General features: G+C 38.8%; 1 protein-coding gene across 5 annotated transcripts in view; it reads right to left on the bottom strand.

Moving 5' to 3' along the window:
* Positions 1-17,244, bottom strand: part of GAPVD1 (GTPase activating protein and VPS9 domains 1) — a 61,842-nt gene that overhangs the window by 39,265 nt on the left and 5,333 nt on the right. For all 5 annotated transcript variants that reach the window (XM_045846049.1, XM_045846051.1, XM_045846050.1 and 2 more), the window contains exon 3: positions 317-534. In XM_045846049.1, coding sequence (XP_045702005.1) covers positions 317-501 — 185 coding nt within the window. In that variant the 5' untranslated portion in view covers positions 502-534. The remainder of the gene's footprint in view (positions 1-316; positions 535-17,244) is intronic.

Raw genomic sequence — 17,244 nt, 5'->3', positions numbered from 1 at the left:
GCAAAACACGGAAATGTACATATTAAAATGTCAGAAAAAAGTAGAAACAAGATAATTTACTCTCTACGCTAATAAAATGTGTATGTACAAAGATTCAAACTTCACTGGTGTGGTATAAAATATTAATGCTTAAGTAATAATTCTCTATAACAGTGCTTAAGGGATTTAATAAACAAAATAAGCAAAAACTTTAATGTTGATTTAAACCCTCTGAAACCAAGTACTTGTTGGAAATAGATTCATTTATTTGCAGTTAGCAGTTAACACAGAGCCAGGGTGGTTTATAAAATGTAAGACCTCAAAATTTTTTCTTTACCTGGTTATGATAAGCCGATCCAAGTTAATTCTCTGTTGTTTAGCAATCCATGCTGTGCGATACAACTTTTCCGCTGTCTTGAGCACATCTGCATTGAGCCTCTGAATGAGCTGTTTCTCAGAGTTCACATACAAGCGTTCCTGCTTGAGGTGATGGGCCAGGGTATGAATATCTAACTTCACCATCTTCAAATGTGGAAAAGGTACAACAGCTGATCACTAAGGGTAAAAAGAAATTTAAATGTCAGGTTACTGAAACTGTTTTCTAAAGCAAAAGGGATTGAATATATTAAGAATAAAGCTACATTTAGTAGCATGGTTAACTCTGATTTTAAAATAATCTATATAATTTTTATTATAGAAGCATTATGGGTTCAGTATAGAAAAACTGGTTAAGTACAGATAAGCAAAAAGAAACGCTCCTAATAAGGCCACTGCTCAGAGACAGCCACTGCAAAATCCCTGTGTATGTCCTTCAAGGCCAGTGTCTGCTTGTCAACACTGTAGTTTCCCTGACTGCTCTTTCACACTGCAATCAACTGACACATTCTGTTGACTCCATCTTCAAAACACGTCTCAAATATGACTGCTTCTCACCATCTTCATCACCACCTCTCCCCGGGAGCTCTATAACCACCACTTCCTAACTGATCTCCCTACTTCCTTCCTTACATTCCTAGAGTCCATTCTCTCCACAGCATAGAGCAGGGGTGTCAGACTCATTTTCATCAGGGGCCATATCAGCCTCGAGGTTGCCTTCAAAGGGCTGAATGTAATTTTAGGACTGTATAAATGTAACTACTCCTTAACAGTTAAGCGAGAGCTTGGCACTGCAGCCAGGTAGCAACAAGGTGCTGGGCTGGATAAAACAAGGTGGAGGGCCGGATTCAGCCCACGGGCCTTGTGTTTGCCACCTGTGGCATAGAGTATCCTTTCAGCTTCAGTCAGATCACGCTATTCCCCGACTAGGAATTGCCCGAAGCCTCAGCATTTGCTGTTCCTCTGTCTCTGTCTGGAAGGCTAGTCCTCCAGATATCTTTGCAAGGTTGCCTCATTCAGGCCTTTCCTTCGTGCAGGTTTCTCTGCTCCAATGTCTATTTAAGAAGGCCTTCTCGGATAACTCTTTCTAAAATAGAAAACATCACTTCCCATTCCTTCTTCTGGCCTCTTTAAAAGCACTTCCCCCTATCTAGAACTGTGTTACAGATGCCTACTTGCACGCTCAGCGTGCTTAGAGCATGGCTTCCCCACGCAACGTTAGGGCCGCCAGGGCCAGGGCTCCTCGGTTCTGTTCACTCACAGCTGTGCTTTCGGGGCTGAGGAGAGGGCCTGGTTCACAGCAGGAGTTGAATAAATATTTGCCAAAGGAAAGAATGATATCACACAATTCTTATTTATCCAGTAGCTAAATACACTGATTAAAATAGCACACATATTTTAAAGCATTATTACTTAAGCTACGCCCTTGGACCTGGAATGCCTGCCAGACCACAAATGTTTTATATCAACAGCAGAAGTGCCTGTGGCCCAGAGAGCAGAATCCAACATTGTGTCCAGACAGCAGGCAGTCATTAAATTAGACAAGTACTTCTCATTAAGAATTAAACATTATGATTCTATATTCGAAAGTTGCTAGGAAAATAGAGCTTTAATGTTTTCACCATAACAACACAACAAGAAAATGATAATTATGTGAGGTGAAGGATATACTGAATAAAGCTTACTGTGGTAAACATTTTACAGTACATATGTATATCAAGTCATCACATTATATGCCTTAAATATGTTAAATTTCAATTACATCTCAATAGAGCTGGGGGGGGGAAATGTGGTCCCAGCCAATCAGATTCTTAAGTGACCTTAATGGATCTACTTGGAATTGATCAAATACAACTTATAGTGAATTTAGATTCTAAAAGAGAAGATAACCTAGGCCACAGAACTCTCAATGTTTTTAGAGATCCAATGAAAACATATTCCTATATATAAAATAGATATTTTGGTGCTAAAATAAAAAAATATAAATATGATGGCACTAGCTGAAAATATATTTAAAGCCAAATTATTTAAAGGATTTAACAACTTTCAAATAAGTTTGGTTTCAGAAATGTTTTAATTTTCTTTTATTTTAATGAACTATTGATGACTAGGAAAATTTCAGATATGACCATATAATCTGAATGCTATAATTTAATTGCTTTAAAAAATACTTTCTTGTACCTTATCAATTCCCTACCAAACCATGCAAAGATGTTATTCCAAATCACCTATATGGTTAAAGCCCTCAACTGCTTTCCTCTCAAAAGATACACATATGTCTGCTCCCCCAAGGTAACTCACTATCAGTCACAAGGACATGTGTACATCCAAAAAAAATGGTGACATGCATACATATACATCTATAATCTTACCAACTCAGTCTACAGAAAACACATAGCCGAGTTCCATGTGGGAACCCTGAGATCCTCTAGGGGGCTCTAAGTCCATACACTGAGAACAGAATCATTGAACAAATGATTATAATTACGACAAGTATTACAGTTCATGAAAACAGTACTGAATGGGCCCTTAAACATCAGTCTGCTTCATTAATCAGTTCTGTTACCTGCAGTGCATAATGCAAATTCTCTGAACTCCAATTTTTTTCATCCAGAAAATGTGGACACAATCTCTGCATTAATTGTGTGCCTGGCACAAGCAACGTATTAGGCACCAAGGACACAAAAAGAAGATAGAAACCAGCAGTGCTTCCAGGACTTTTAATCTAGCGGAATGAGGCACACCTGCACGCAAATGGCTGCCCAGAATGTTATGAGTATTATGCTACTACCGGTAAGACTACAATGTAGAGTAGGGACAAGACAGAAGGAATGACTGAGGAGCTGGATACCTGCGACCAGTCTTAAAAGACAAGTCTCCCAGAAACAAAGAGGATGGTAGATGGGGCAGAATTCTAGACAGAGGAAGCATGCCAACAACGGCACAGAGGTGTGTAACGAAGAATATATTGAGAGAACTATGCTGGTTTGGGGGCACATGTGTTTGTGTGTGTTAAGAGTGAGGTGGGGGGAGGAAGTGTATAATGAGAGAGAAGGCTACAGAGACAGAAGGTACAGAGAAACCAAAGTTAAGAAACTTGGACTGCAGGTGATGGGAAAAGTTTTAAAAGGAATTAACTTGATTAAATTTGTATTTCAGAAGATAAACTCTGGCAGTAAGGAAAAGGATGAGGAGGTGGGGATGGGACTGTGGAGCTGGAACAGAGGACGAGAGATTAAGAAATTGTTGATGGGCAGGATGTGTTGCAGTAGCAATGAAAAGAACAGGACGAATCTGGGAGGTGTTAGGAGGCAGAAATGGGACTTGATGACACTACATATGGAGAAGGCGAGTGAAGGTTTCCAACTCGGGGGACAACAGTGGGTGTGGTGTTCTTCGCGACAGTTGGGCACCACAAGAGAAAACACTTCATAAACTGAAAATTGTGCCTGGTATGGTTCTGAGAACTTTACACACTTAAACATAATAATATCCCCCTTAGATGGGTGCTCGCAGCTAAGGAAACTGAGGTCAGGGTGCACAGGCCACATAGGTGAAAGGTGATAGAGCTAGTACACTATTATCATCACCCTGATCTCTAAAAGAATGACTCAGAAATCCTGTGGTTAAACAGGAAAATATAGACTCCAGCCAGGTAGCTCAGTTGGTGAGAGAGCATCATTCCAGTACGCCGAGGTTATGGGTTTGATCCCCGGTCAGGGCACATACAAGAATCAACCAATGAAGGTACAATTGGAACAACAAATCGATGTTTCACTCCCTCTCTCCCCCTGTCCCCCTTCCTCTCTCTGAAGTTCGGCTTAAATATATATATATTTTTTAACAAATAGCCATCTTTTTTTTTTTTTTAGTTTTTTTAAAGACTTTATTTATTTATTTTTAGAGAGGGAAGGGAGGGAGAAGGAGAAAGAGAGAGAGAGAGAGGGAAAGAGGGAAAGAGAGAGAGAGAAACATCAATGTGCGGTTGCTGGAGGCCATGGCCTGCAACCCAGGCATGTGCCCTGACTGGGAATCGAACCTGCGATGCCTGGTTCGCAGCCTGTGCTCAATCCACTGAACTACACCAGCCAGGGTGGCTTAAATATTTTTTAAAAAGCAGAAAAATATGTTACTTTTAAGAGGTACATGCGCAAATACGTAGAAATTGTTAGGATTTCTGTAACTTGTACATGGTTCAGAAAAACATGATTTAAAAATGCAGCAAAATGTAAACAACTCCTGAGTCTGGGTGGTGGGTATATGGTGATCACCGTATTATCCTTCAACAGCTTCTGAGTGCTGGAAATTTTTCATAAGGAGAAGATAGGAAAAAGTATTTTAGAAGTACTCAAACTGTGTCCTTCTTGCTGCTTTAATACAATTGAATTCAACAAAAAAAATATCGCGTTTTGCTGGTGCCTAGCCAGGTCCTCTAATCTCAAGGAGAGCATGGTCTAATTACAACCAATATACTGTTCAAGATAGAGAGGGCACATCACATGTTTCTAATGTCACAGCAAAATGGGAACCAATTTATGCAATTTAGAAATTAAAACCTCCAAATGTAGTTTCGGTTAAAAAAATTAACACTTGAAAGCTCCACCTAATCTAAACAAGAACTCACCTTCCAAACCCTTCAATAGTCCCAAATGTCTTCAAATACATTTTTGTAGAGACATTTTAAATAAGCCTAGAACACTAGACAAACTTGGGAAGAACTTTTTCTTTAATGTAGGTGAGAATTATAAGCTTTATTGCTTTCCTTTCTATAGTAAACTAGTCAACTGTTGTCAAATAACAGGTATTGGATTACCCTCCAAAACAATACTTAAATTTTTTTTTAATTTATTGATTTTAGAAAGAGAGGAGGGAGAGAGCGAGTGAGCCATGAAGACAGAAACATCGATTTTTTGTTGTTCCACTTATTAATGCATTCATTAATTGACCCTGACTGGGGATTGAACCCACAACCTTGGCACATCAGGACAACACTCTAACCAAGTTAGCTACCCAATGAGAGCCCAAAACAATACTTTCTTGGTAAAGATTTCATTTATTTTTATTTCTAGAGAGAGGGAAAAGGAGGGAGAAAGAGAGAGAGAGAAACATCAGTGTGTGGCTGCCTCTCATGTAGCTCCCACCAGGGACCTGGCCTACAACCCAGGCATGAGCCCTGACTGGGAATCGAACCCATGACCTTTTGGTTTGCAGCCCACACTCAATGCACTGAGCTACACCAGCCAGGCAAAAACAATACTTTTTAAAAAATCATTGTATATACTTCCGGCCAAGATGGAGGCATAGGTAGACACACTGTACCTCCTTGCACAACCAAAATAAGGACAACAACAATTTAGAAACAAAATAAGAACCAGAACTGACAGAAAATTGAACTGTACAGAAGTCCAACAACCAAGGAGTTAAAATAGACACACTCATTCAGACCAGTAGGAGGGGCGGAGTCGGGTGGCCAGGTAGAAAGGGGCACGGCAAAAAAAGCAGTGGCACAGGGAGCACAAGATGGCAGCGGGTAGACCCTGGCCACAGGGTGACAATGGGTAGACCCAGCGAGGTGGCGACTGTGAAGCGGGGCACAGCATGCAAAGTGGCTGGTTGACCCCGAGGTCCCACTTTTGCTTGGGCAGATAAACCAAATGAAACTGTAGAGTGAGACAGACCACGCAACCCAGGGCTCCAGCGCAAGGAAATAAAGCCTCAAAACACCGACTGAAAACACCTGTGAGGGTTGAGGTGCCGGGAGACTCCCAGCCTCACAGCAGAGTTCCTTACAGAGACCCATGGGGTCCTAGAATGTACACAGGCCCACCCACCTGGGAATCAGCACCAGAAGGGCCCAGTTTGCTTGGGGGAAGCGGCAGAAGAGACTGAAATCCAACAGAGCGAGGCAAACTCCCCTGTTCACTCTCGAACCCCGCTCCCACAGAAGCGGCACAACCTAGCAAGAGGTGGGTTGTCCCGCCTTGGTGAACACCTAAGGCTCCGCCTCTCATACAAAACAGGCGTGAAAAGAAAAAACAAACAAACAAACAAACAAACAAAAGGCCCAAATGGAAGAACAGATCAAAGCTCCACAGCAAATACAACTAAGCAACCAAGAGATAGCCAACCTATCAGAATCACAGTTCAAAGCACAAGTGATCAGGATGCTCACAGAATTGGTTGAATTTGGTCGTAAATTAGATGAAAAAATGAAGGCTATGCTAAGTGAAATGAAGGAAAATGCACAGGGAACCAATAGTGATGGGAAGAAAACTGGGACTCAAATCAATGGAGTGGACCAGAAGGAAGAAAGAAACAACCAAACAGAGAAGAATGAAGAAACAAGAATTCAAAAAAAAAATGAGGAGAGGCTTGGGAACCTCCAGGACATCTTTAAACCCTCCAACATCCGAATTATAGGGGTACCAGAAGGGGAAGAGGAAGAGCAACAAGTGGAAAAGTTATTTGAACAAATAATAAGGGAGAACTTCCCCATTCTGGCAAAGGAAATAGACTTCCAGGAAGTCCAGGAAGCTCAGAGAGTCCCAAACAAGTTGGACCCAAGGAGGAACACAGCGATGCCATCATAACTGCATTAGACAAGATTAAAATGAAGCAGAGAATCCAAAAAGCAGCAAGAGATAAGGAGACAGTAACCTGCAAAGGAGTTCCCATCACACTGTCAGCTGAGTTCTCAAAAGTGACCTGACAGACAAGAAGGGGCTGGAAAGAAGTATTCCAGTCATGAAGGGCAAGGACCTACATCCCAGATTGCTCTATCCAGCAAAGCTTTCATTTAGAATGGAAGGGCAGATAAAGTGTTTCTCAGATAAGGTCAAGTTAAAGGAGGTCATCATCACCAAGCCCTTATTATATAAAATGTTAAAGGGATTTATAGAAGAAGAAGATAAAAAACATGTACAGTAAAATGATAACAAACTCACAATTATCAACAACCACACCTAAAATAAAAAACAAAAACAAACTAAGCAAACAACTAGAACAGGAACAGAACCACAGAAATGGAGATCACATGGAGAGTTAGCAACAGGGGAGTGGGAAGAGGAGAGAGGGGGAAAAGGTACAGAGAATAAGTAGCATAGATGGTAGGTAGAAAATAGACAGGGGGAGGGCAAGAATAGTATGGGAAATGTGGAAGCTAAAGAACTTGACACATGGACATGAACTAAAGGGTAGGAATGTGGGTGGGAGAGGGTGTGCAGGGTGGAGGGGAATGAAAGGGAGAAAATGGAACAATTGTAACAGCATAATCAATAAAATATATTTTTTTAAAAATCATTGTATGAATGTATAATCCTCTCATTGCCACTTGTAGGAAAGTGTCATTAAACTACTGGGTAAAATGGAAGACATTACATATGAATTATTAACTTTGACCTATATTTTTGCCCCCAGTTTACCTGAATTAAATTCATACTCTGAATATTACTGTACACAACATGTAGCACATGCCAGAGTATAATATTATATCTCTGTCTCTCCCATTAGATGGTAAACACTGAGGGAAAGAACTCACTCAGCTTTGCATCCTGGCATCGCTGATGGCAGGTAGGAGAAGCTCAAACATGTTAATTCAGGTAGCACCAGAGCAACTGGCTCATACATTGAAAAAAAGTAATACCACATACATAAATAATCATTTGTAACCGGTCACCACTTAAAAACAACGGTTGCAGAAAAGGGTTTGAGAATTTTAAAAGGTAGAGCTAGTCAAATTTTCTCTTCTAAGGCGCAAGAGAGATCAGCCACCAGGACTAGCTTAAATAAACATAGGCATGAATAACCAAATGTGGGGAGATTTTACCATATCAGAGACAACAGGGAAGCACAAACACTGGCAAATAAAGTCATTGCCTGAAAAGTAACAATATGAAACTAATAACAATAATAACAATATCGAACTATCATTTATTTAGGACTTTATTAGGACAGGCACTGCTATTTTTTTTCCCTCACCAAGTCCTCATTAATTCTGTGACAATTGTGCTCAATGACAGTTGAGAAAAGTGTCTGCATACCTGGTAAGTAGCTACGTCAAAATCAAATCGACTCAGTTCTGACTCCGAAGCAGCCCTTGCTCTCAACCAACTAATCTAAACATTTTGTCAGTAACATCTACCTTAATTTCCAGTTCTGTTAATAAGTGACTGCTGAAAGTTCCTTTTATCTATTGGTTTTTACAGAATTTTATGTGGCTTCTAGTGACATCTACTTCATTTGAGTTTATACTCAAACGTCATTTAAAATACAGGTGCCCCCAGCCTGCACCTCTTGGTCAACTTTAAATTCTTTATTTCCCCCACCTGCTAATCATCTTAGAATCAAGATACAATCCAATCACCCAAGATTCAAATCTCCACAGGCGAACCTAAACATTTGCACCCCTATGGTGCAACACGCCCGCTCACGCCTCCTGTCTCATGCAGCTGTCCCTGACCTTCCTGGCATGTTCTGTCGTGGCACACACACACTCTGAGTCTCAAAACAAGACTCCTCCTTTCCCTCAGCATACTCTGCTCCAAATCCTCCTCCCTCTCTCTCTCTCTTTACCATTCTTTCTAATTCTTCTGCAAAAATCCAAATTTACTTCTGGGAATCCAGACAAGGGAAAAAAATTCCTAATGTGTCTCTCTCTCCAATCTATCCTACACTGACAGGTTAGTATTTCCAAAGTATTACCAATTTGATACATGAAGTTCATCTGGAAAACGTCAAGACATTATTAAAATAAAGAGAATGGTTTGCATGACATTGATGGAACCTGGCAGCCAAAGAGAGTGGACTGGGAAGTGCATGCATGAACAGTGATGACTTCACAGTACGAGTTAGTGGGGGTGGTAGGTGCTATTGAGTGATATGTGTACTGTGTGGCCGTGGCATTCAAAATGACTGCGCGAGTAGAGCAATGAACCCACATCACATTTTGCATTAAGCTTAAACATTCTCCACAGAAACTATCTGGATGATTCAGAAGGCTGCAGCTATGGGCAACTGGTGATTGGCAGCTTCATCACAACATGCCCGCTCATGCATCAAGCCTGGGGCAGAGGTTTCTGGCAAAACATCAAATGACCCTGGTGACTCAGCCCCTCTACAGCACAGATTTGGCACCTGTGACTTCTGGCTTTTCCCAAAACTAAAATCACCTTTGAAGGGGAAGAGATTTCAAACCCTTGATGAGATTCAGGAAAATACGACATGGCAGCTGATGGCAACTGGAGATCTGTGTGAGGTCCCAAGGCGCCTACTTTGAATGGGACTGCGTCGTTGTCATTGTCCTATGTACAATGTTTCTTGTATCTTGTATCTTCTTCGATAAACGTCTCTATTTCTCATATTACATGGGTGGATACCATCTGAACAGACCTTGTAAACCTTCCCAATCCCTCCAAATCCCTTTTAAAAGCCACAGACTTCCCTGTAGTGCCAGAATGTACTACCTCACCTGCGGAAGTCAGAAGGGAGCCTATGTGCTCAGTTAAGACCCTCCCCTGATTAATTCTCCAGGCTTCCAACAGCAGGAGTCAAAAATGGAAACCCCAGAAAATTCTGCATGTATGTGGGAAGCAGATCCTCTCCTCTTCCTTCCATCAACCTTTACAGCCAACTCCATCAAGATCTACCCTGGACCAGCGGGTCTTAGTTTAGCCTGATGTGTATTTCTGTTCATGTCAATCACAACAAGAATTTGTTTCCTGAAATTTGCAAGCATTTTCCAAGTTAGATCATTTCTTTTTGGAATGGTCAAAAATTAGACTTTGAAAATCTGTAATATTAAGATGGGTTCTGCTTATCACATTTCTGCAAAAGTTACATCAGATTTTAAGCTTTGCAACTCATGTTATGAAGACAGCGGGAAGATTTTAGTTGAAGGAGTGAAGTACACTGGGTTTCTAAATCCTTTCACAATGGCAAACTAAGGCCTGTGAGCCAAATTCAACTTGCTGACTGTGTGTATATATAAAGTGGTACTGGAACAGAGTCCAATTTGTTTATATATTATCTCTAATTGCTTGCATGCTACAGTGGCAGAGTTGAACAGGTGCCAGAGTCCATATGGCCCACAACCCTAAAATATTTACTATCTGGCCCTTGACAGAAAAGGGTTGCCAACTCCTGATAAGCAAACATGCCTCCTCTAACACAGAGCACAGAAAGGAAGCACAGCTTGATAAGGTGAAATGTGTGAATTAGAAAACACATGAAAAGTTCCAAGGAGGATATGTACACATATTGTTGGGTTGACCAAAAAGATCACTTGGTTATTTTCGTACCATGGCTCTGGTAGCACTTAGTTGTCTTTAACTTCATTCAAAACAATTTTGTTGGATTGTATTGTGACAGCTGCCATATCAATGTGAATTTTTTTTAAAAGTTATCAAAATTGGTGAATTTTGGTGTACAATTTTAATATTGAAGATGGAAGAAAAGCAATGTTTCTGGCATATTATGCTTATTTCCTTTTTAATGTTTTTTTTAAACACTTTATTTATTTTTAGAGAGGGAAAAGGAAGAAGAAAGGGAGAGAAACATCAATGTGTTTCTTGTGTGGTTGCTTCTCACATGCCCCCTACTGGGGACCTGGCCTGCAATCCAGGCATGTGCCCTGACTGGGAATTGAATCAATGACCCTTTAGTTGACAGGCCAGCGCTCAATCTACTGAACCACACCATACAGGGTTGCTTTATTATTTCAAGAAAGGTAAAAACACAACTGAAATGCAAAAAAAGATTTGTGCAGTGTATGGAGAAGGTGCTGTGACTGATTGAACGTGTCAAAAGTTATTTGCAAAGTTTTGTGCTGGAAATTTCTTACTGGACAATGCTCCAGTAGGGTAGACAAATTGAAGTCGATAGTGATCAAATTGAGATAATAATTGAGAACAATCAACATTATACCATGCAGGAGATAGCCAACATACTCAAAATATCCCAATCAATATTCAAGTTATTGGTAAAACTGAAAAATGTGTCTTTTATTTTACAGAAAAAAAACTGGATCTTTTTGGCCTATCCAATACAAATGTTAGCAACTATGCCTGAACAAACTCCTGTGACCCAAGAGAAGGACTCTAAGGTAGGACAAAATTATTTCAAATGTTTTATGGAATGAAAATCCTGATTCATGTTTTCTTTGTTGAAAACGTCTAAAGGCATCCCGAGCTAATGATATGTATCTTACAGTTCTAAACTCTAAGTAATAGCTAGACTTCAAATAAACAAAATAACCCGCCAAGATGCCGCCACAACTGCAGTCTGAAGCAGCTGAGACTGAGTTTTCACAACTATCAGCCATGTGCTCAGTGGCTAGTCACCTCACCTAAGTTTCCATTTCATCATCTTCAAAACTGGGATAATTTCCTCGTCAACCTTACTACTGAACCGCGCAGTTCACGTACAGTTCACGTGGGACAACTCTGACGTGTGAATGACTGTACCATGTAGGACGTCATTATTTTCCCCATGACACTAAAGAACACCAAATCACTCAGAGGCAAAGGCACTCCATTGAATCTCTTTCAGTCCTTCTGTTTACATCATGGAGAAAATCTAAGCCAAGTGCCAATCTGCCTTCAACATTTCCCTAACACTTGCCTATCTGTCCTTCTAATTAAAGCACCTTCCATGAACAGCAGCCAGTGAGGTTTTATAACATTGTTTTGTTTATACTATATTTAAGTTGCTTTCTACTTAGGGTAAGAAATGTTAGCCTTTTGTTCTAGTAGTAACATCAAGTTTCTTTCAAAATATTTTTAGAGTGTGTCCTTAAAAGAAAGCATTAAATAAATAATAGTACAAGAAATACATGGATTTGGTGAAAATCATGATGTTACTCAAGGCAGAACTTCTACCTTGTCAATGATTTTTTTTTTGTTCATTATATAGGCAGTTTCCTCAGAGTATTTATAATATCCCGATTAATGTGATAGGACAAAAAAAAAGGACATGACTGCCATTTTTACCAGTGAACGACCTATTACAATGTCAGCTCCTGTATTTTATCAATCAAATGAGTTTAACTTGAAGATTTATATTACCCATCATTTTTCTGGGATCTAGCCAATCTGTTTAAGAGATGGTGGCCCTTGCAAATATCTTTTATAAACATAAATAATCATGCTTAACTACAAGGGTTTGTCTGCATGTGTGCTCCCTTATAAGACTAATCTCCTTCAGCGCAGGAACAGTTGCTTACTCGTTTTGTAATGTCCTATTAAGCCACATGACTTAAAAAGGGTCAGATATTAAAAATAATGAGCTCATTTCTTTTTCTTTTTTCATTTTTAGATGGGGAGGGAGAAAGAGAGGGATATAACATCAATGTGTGGTTGCTTCTCACACGCCCCCTATTGGGGACCTGGTCCACAACCCAGGCATGTGCCCTGACTGGGAATCAAACCAGCGACCCTTTGGTTCGCAGGCCAGCACTCAGTCCACTGAGCCACACTCGCCAGGGCTGAGTTCCTTTCTTTCCCAAAAAAATATGGACAAGCACAGTAAGTTTTATTTAACACAGTTCCTTCAACAAATGTTTATTAAACACCTACTAGGTGCTAAGCACTGATGAATAAGACAGTTAAGGTCTGCTCTGGAGGGGCCTACATTCTCATGACATTGTCATGACAATTTTGAGTGGTTTTCACAGACCAGATTCCTATATGTACTCTACTCCTGCCACTCCTTTCATTGGCCAGTTAAATCCCACTTAGGCTTCTGGGCCAACCTCAAACCGAGGAGCCATTACTGGCCACTCTCTCGACTCGGATTTTTTTCTTATTTGGGTTCATCTCTATCACAGCATTTTACACTGTTTGCAACAAAAGGTTATCTCAATAAACCGTCAACTTCCTTGAAGTGGGACATAGTCCTCTTGGTATCCCCATTAGTTAGCAAAGGGACTAGCAGTTATCAAGTGCTAAATAAATGTTTGAATTTGTAAATAATTAATAAATGACTGAATGATAAAGAGCAATGCTCCAGTTAGCAATCAACCAAGCTGCTGCTAATTCACTTCCAAAATAATTTAGGAACAATAACTAAATTTAAGTTGAAGATATTTACTAACTCTCCAATGAGCATGTTTGAAATAATGATGATGAACCAAAAAAAAAAAAAAAAGAATTTCCTCACAATTGAGAAATGTGTATCATTGTGGATAAAAATGGAAACAAGTGATACTTTAATATCTTTAGTTGGTATATTTGAAACAAGAGTAAAATATTGTAGAAGAAAGAATGGACTTAGTAACAACTGTTCCTGGCACAAGTACAGGAAACTGAAATGCTGACTACTCTGAAGATGCAAGTAATATAAAACCAGAATACTCAAAATTCAAATCAGCAGTACAGACTTCTTGTTATGACACCAAAATTCCAGACCCCAACAAAAGTAAATAAGTAGCAAAATCCAAACAGATATTGATTTTACCACCAATACATGGCTAATTTTCCAGCGCTAAAGAAGACAGGCTAATCACAAAAATAATGAACCCATGCTTAACAAATGGCTGTGGGTTAAGCCACATTAAACTATACAACTCAACTGAGAGAATAGCAAACATCTGGACAATTAATATGCATTACTTAGCAAATACTATTCCAGTTCACAAATCTTGACTTTTAAAAATATTCCTTGATTTGTATGCAACCACATAAAAATCACAAGTTCCCATCAATGTTTTATCTGTGTATTAAGACATATAAAGATACTTATAAATAAACCTATTTCATTTGAAAAAATATTTCTTGAAATCATTACCACTGGGATTGGCAATATTAAAGGAGACTGAGTTTGAAAGACACGAACGTAAGTTATGGTACACCCCTATTCTGGAATACTACACGCAGGTAATTATTAAGAAGGTAGTAGAGGTACACGGAAAGATGTCCAGCACGTACCTCTAAGCAAAAAACACAAACCACAGCACCATATGCACGGTACGGTCCCAGAGGCATCACGGGGCTAAAACACAAACCCTGGAGCAAGACTACCTGGGCCCAAATCTCAGTGTTGCTGGAACTCAGGGTGTAACCTGTGGCTAGTTACCTCTCTATGCCTCACTTTCTTCATCTGCAAATGGACATAAAATAGAACTTACTTCATAGGGTATGTTCACAGGGTTGGGAGGGTTTAATGGGTTAATATGTGTAAAGCACTTAGCAAACACAAGCATTAAGTATAATTTTAGGAGGAAAAAAAAGGAAAAACCCAAAGCATATAGTATGTATATGTATATGTGAGGAAGAAAAGCCTCCATTTTTGCACTGTTTTTAGTTGTTTTTTAAATAAAGAATATTTATTATGTTAGTAATTTAGGGGGAAAAAAACATACAAACTTGGCCCTAAGTTCTTCCCCGCTGAAAGATCTGCTAGTGCAATTACTTAAACACTCAGGGCCAGACAAATTCTGTGAATAACATATTTAATGTGAAATTTTTCATTTAATGAAAAGAATACAGTCCTTAATTTCTAGACATACTTCAACAATAGCAAGCTACCCACCAATAAGCAGAATTACAAAGGCATCAAAATCATATCCCTTTACTTCCCAGAGGCAACACATGATACAAAAATATCCACCAAGTCCAGAAATGGGGATCAAGAACTTCCACAATTAGATAAATGTCCATTAATTGTATTAGTCTGTAATTAAATACCACCAATCTAATTTCCTATTCAATAATCTCTAATGACAACTCATTCAGACATATATAAATCTGGAGATCAAGATAAACCAAATAACTAAAGAAAAACCTAAAACCCTTGGAACCCTCTGCAAACTTTTGAGAGGAAGAATTCACCACCCACATGCTTTGAGGAAGCTTCAGCTACATTTCTGCTGAGCTGTATTACTGGTAAAGCCTGTTTCAAAACCCAGAAGTCCACCCGAAAATTTAAGAGAAGCAGCGTCAACAGCAGGCTGTCAGGCCCATTCCATCACGTTTACCAGACTGGTGATTCATAAAATTAAAATATCCATTATCCAATTTCAAATGAGATTACTACCATTGACTGTGTTTAACCTAAAAGGAACTTCCTGGACCACACACACACAAAATTACCTAGTTACCTAGTTAGTTAAAATATTTTTTTCCCAAAGAAATAAACCATTAAGATGTCCCCACAGAATTATTAATATGGTAATTTTAAATAGATTATGTAATGCCTAGAAAACAAAAAATAACTCAATAAATATTAGCTATTATTATCATTACTATTATGACGTTTTAAAATGATGGAATAAAAAAGCCTAATAAGTCACTTTCCATCAGAATCCAAGTTGACCCATCATAATCTTGAATAGTTAGACATTAAAAGGCATTTTGTTTGAAAGGAATCAAAGATTCCTTGGGTTCTAAAGGAGGTGATAAAAATGAGATAATTTTTCAAAAAGAATCCATCTATTCTTTCCTAAGTTGTTCTGGTAAAGAAATCTGTATTTATAAACACACTGCAATTATGCCTTAAGTGCTATGACTTTTAGACCTAATGTACTTTTGTAAAGTAGTCAGGATTTATAAATAATGGAAGTAAAATTAAGAGATGGGTCACAGTTCTGTTATTAGAAAGTGAAAGCAGACAGTTACAGTTCAAAGTGGGTTGAAAATAAATTAATTTACCCTAAGTCTTAAAAACTTCAAAAACACACGTATTTGAATAAAATTAAGATTGCAGGCCCTGGTCAGGTAGCTCAGTTGGTTAGAGCATCATCCCAATACATCAAGGTTAAGGATTCGATCTTGTATGTCAGGGAACATACAAGAATCAACCAATGAATGCATAAATAAGTGAAAAAACAAACTGATGTTTCTTCTCTTTCTCCCTCTCTCTCTCCCCCTAAAATCAATTTTAAAAAAAGAAGTGATGCTTTAAACTAAAAATTAAGATTGCCTGGGAAGAAAATTTTATTCTGATCCTGAAAATATGGAAAAAGGCTAACATCCCTTCACTAATTTGTTTATCTTTTAAAATTTCCAATAGGAAAACCATGATTTAATCCTTTCAAATACTCATAGAAAATATATTGAAAACAAATTAGTAAGAAAAAAAAAGAAAAGAACTGAACATGTTTGACGACATGCTTTCCACCAGTCTGCAGCGTGGGTGTACCAGCATTACATGGAGCAAGACCAAGCAAGCACCTTTAGGACAGTCATCTTAGATTAATGAGCAGACATCATGCCTGTTTTTACACTTACAACAGTATGCTTACAGCCTTACATTTAAAAAGTGGCTTCTAAAAAAGGTGTATACATTGAAGTTTCATATTCAAACTTTGAAGGAAAAAAGACACTATGAAGACCCCTGCCTGGAAAAGCCCGTTTTTTATTTTTAAACATTTGCTCAACTATTCATTCATGTATATTAAATAAAAGAACCTGAAGTATCAAAAGATATTTACCACTTCTTTTGACCACTGCACTGCAAGTTCAAGACCCGGTTTCAGCTTAGGAACAATAAAAACCTGCCTTTCTAAAAATGTTTTTACAAAATCATTATACATAATAAGACATTCTAAAAAATTCAGAAAATGTAGGTATGCATAAAGAAGGAAAGTTTGTCTATAATTTTAAAAAACAGAAATCAAGTACCTAAAGCTTCTTCTAACATGTATTTATAATACAGAAATTATTGGTTCTAGTTCCTTAACAAATGAAAACATCTTGATCAGGATTACTTAAAGAGTTAAAACCTCAAATAATTCTATGCAAACACAAGTTTAGGCACTTCGAATGTGAAAAAAATGCTGAAATCCTTCTTGGCTAAGAAAAAATTAACTCCAGAGAAGAAAACAGCCCTGGATGGTATGGCCCAGTAGATTAAGTGCTGGCCTGCGAACCAAAGGGTAGCTGGTTTGATTCCCAGTCA

Source organism: Phyllostomus hastatus, unplaced genomic scaffold (assembly GCF_019186645.2).
Source record: "Phyllostomus hastatus isolate PE091 unplaced genomic scaffold, TTU_PhHast_1.1 phas_contig_495, whole genome shotgun sequence".
Taxonomy (NCBI): domain Eukaryota; kingdom Metazoa; phylum Chordata; class Mammalia; order Chiroptera; family Phyllostomidae; genus Phyllostomus; species Phyllostomus hastatus.
Note: the sequence above shows the minus strand (reverse complement) of the source record. Positions and strands in the feature narration are given on the sequence as shown.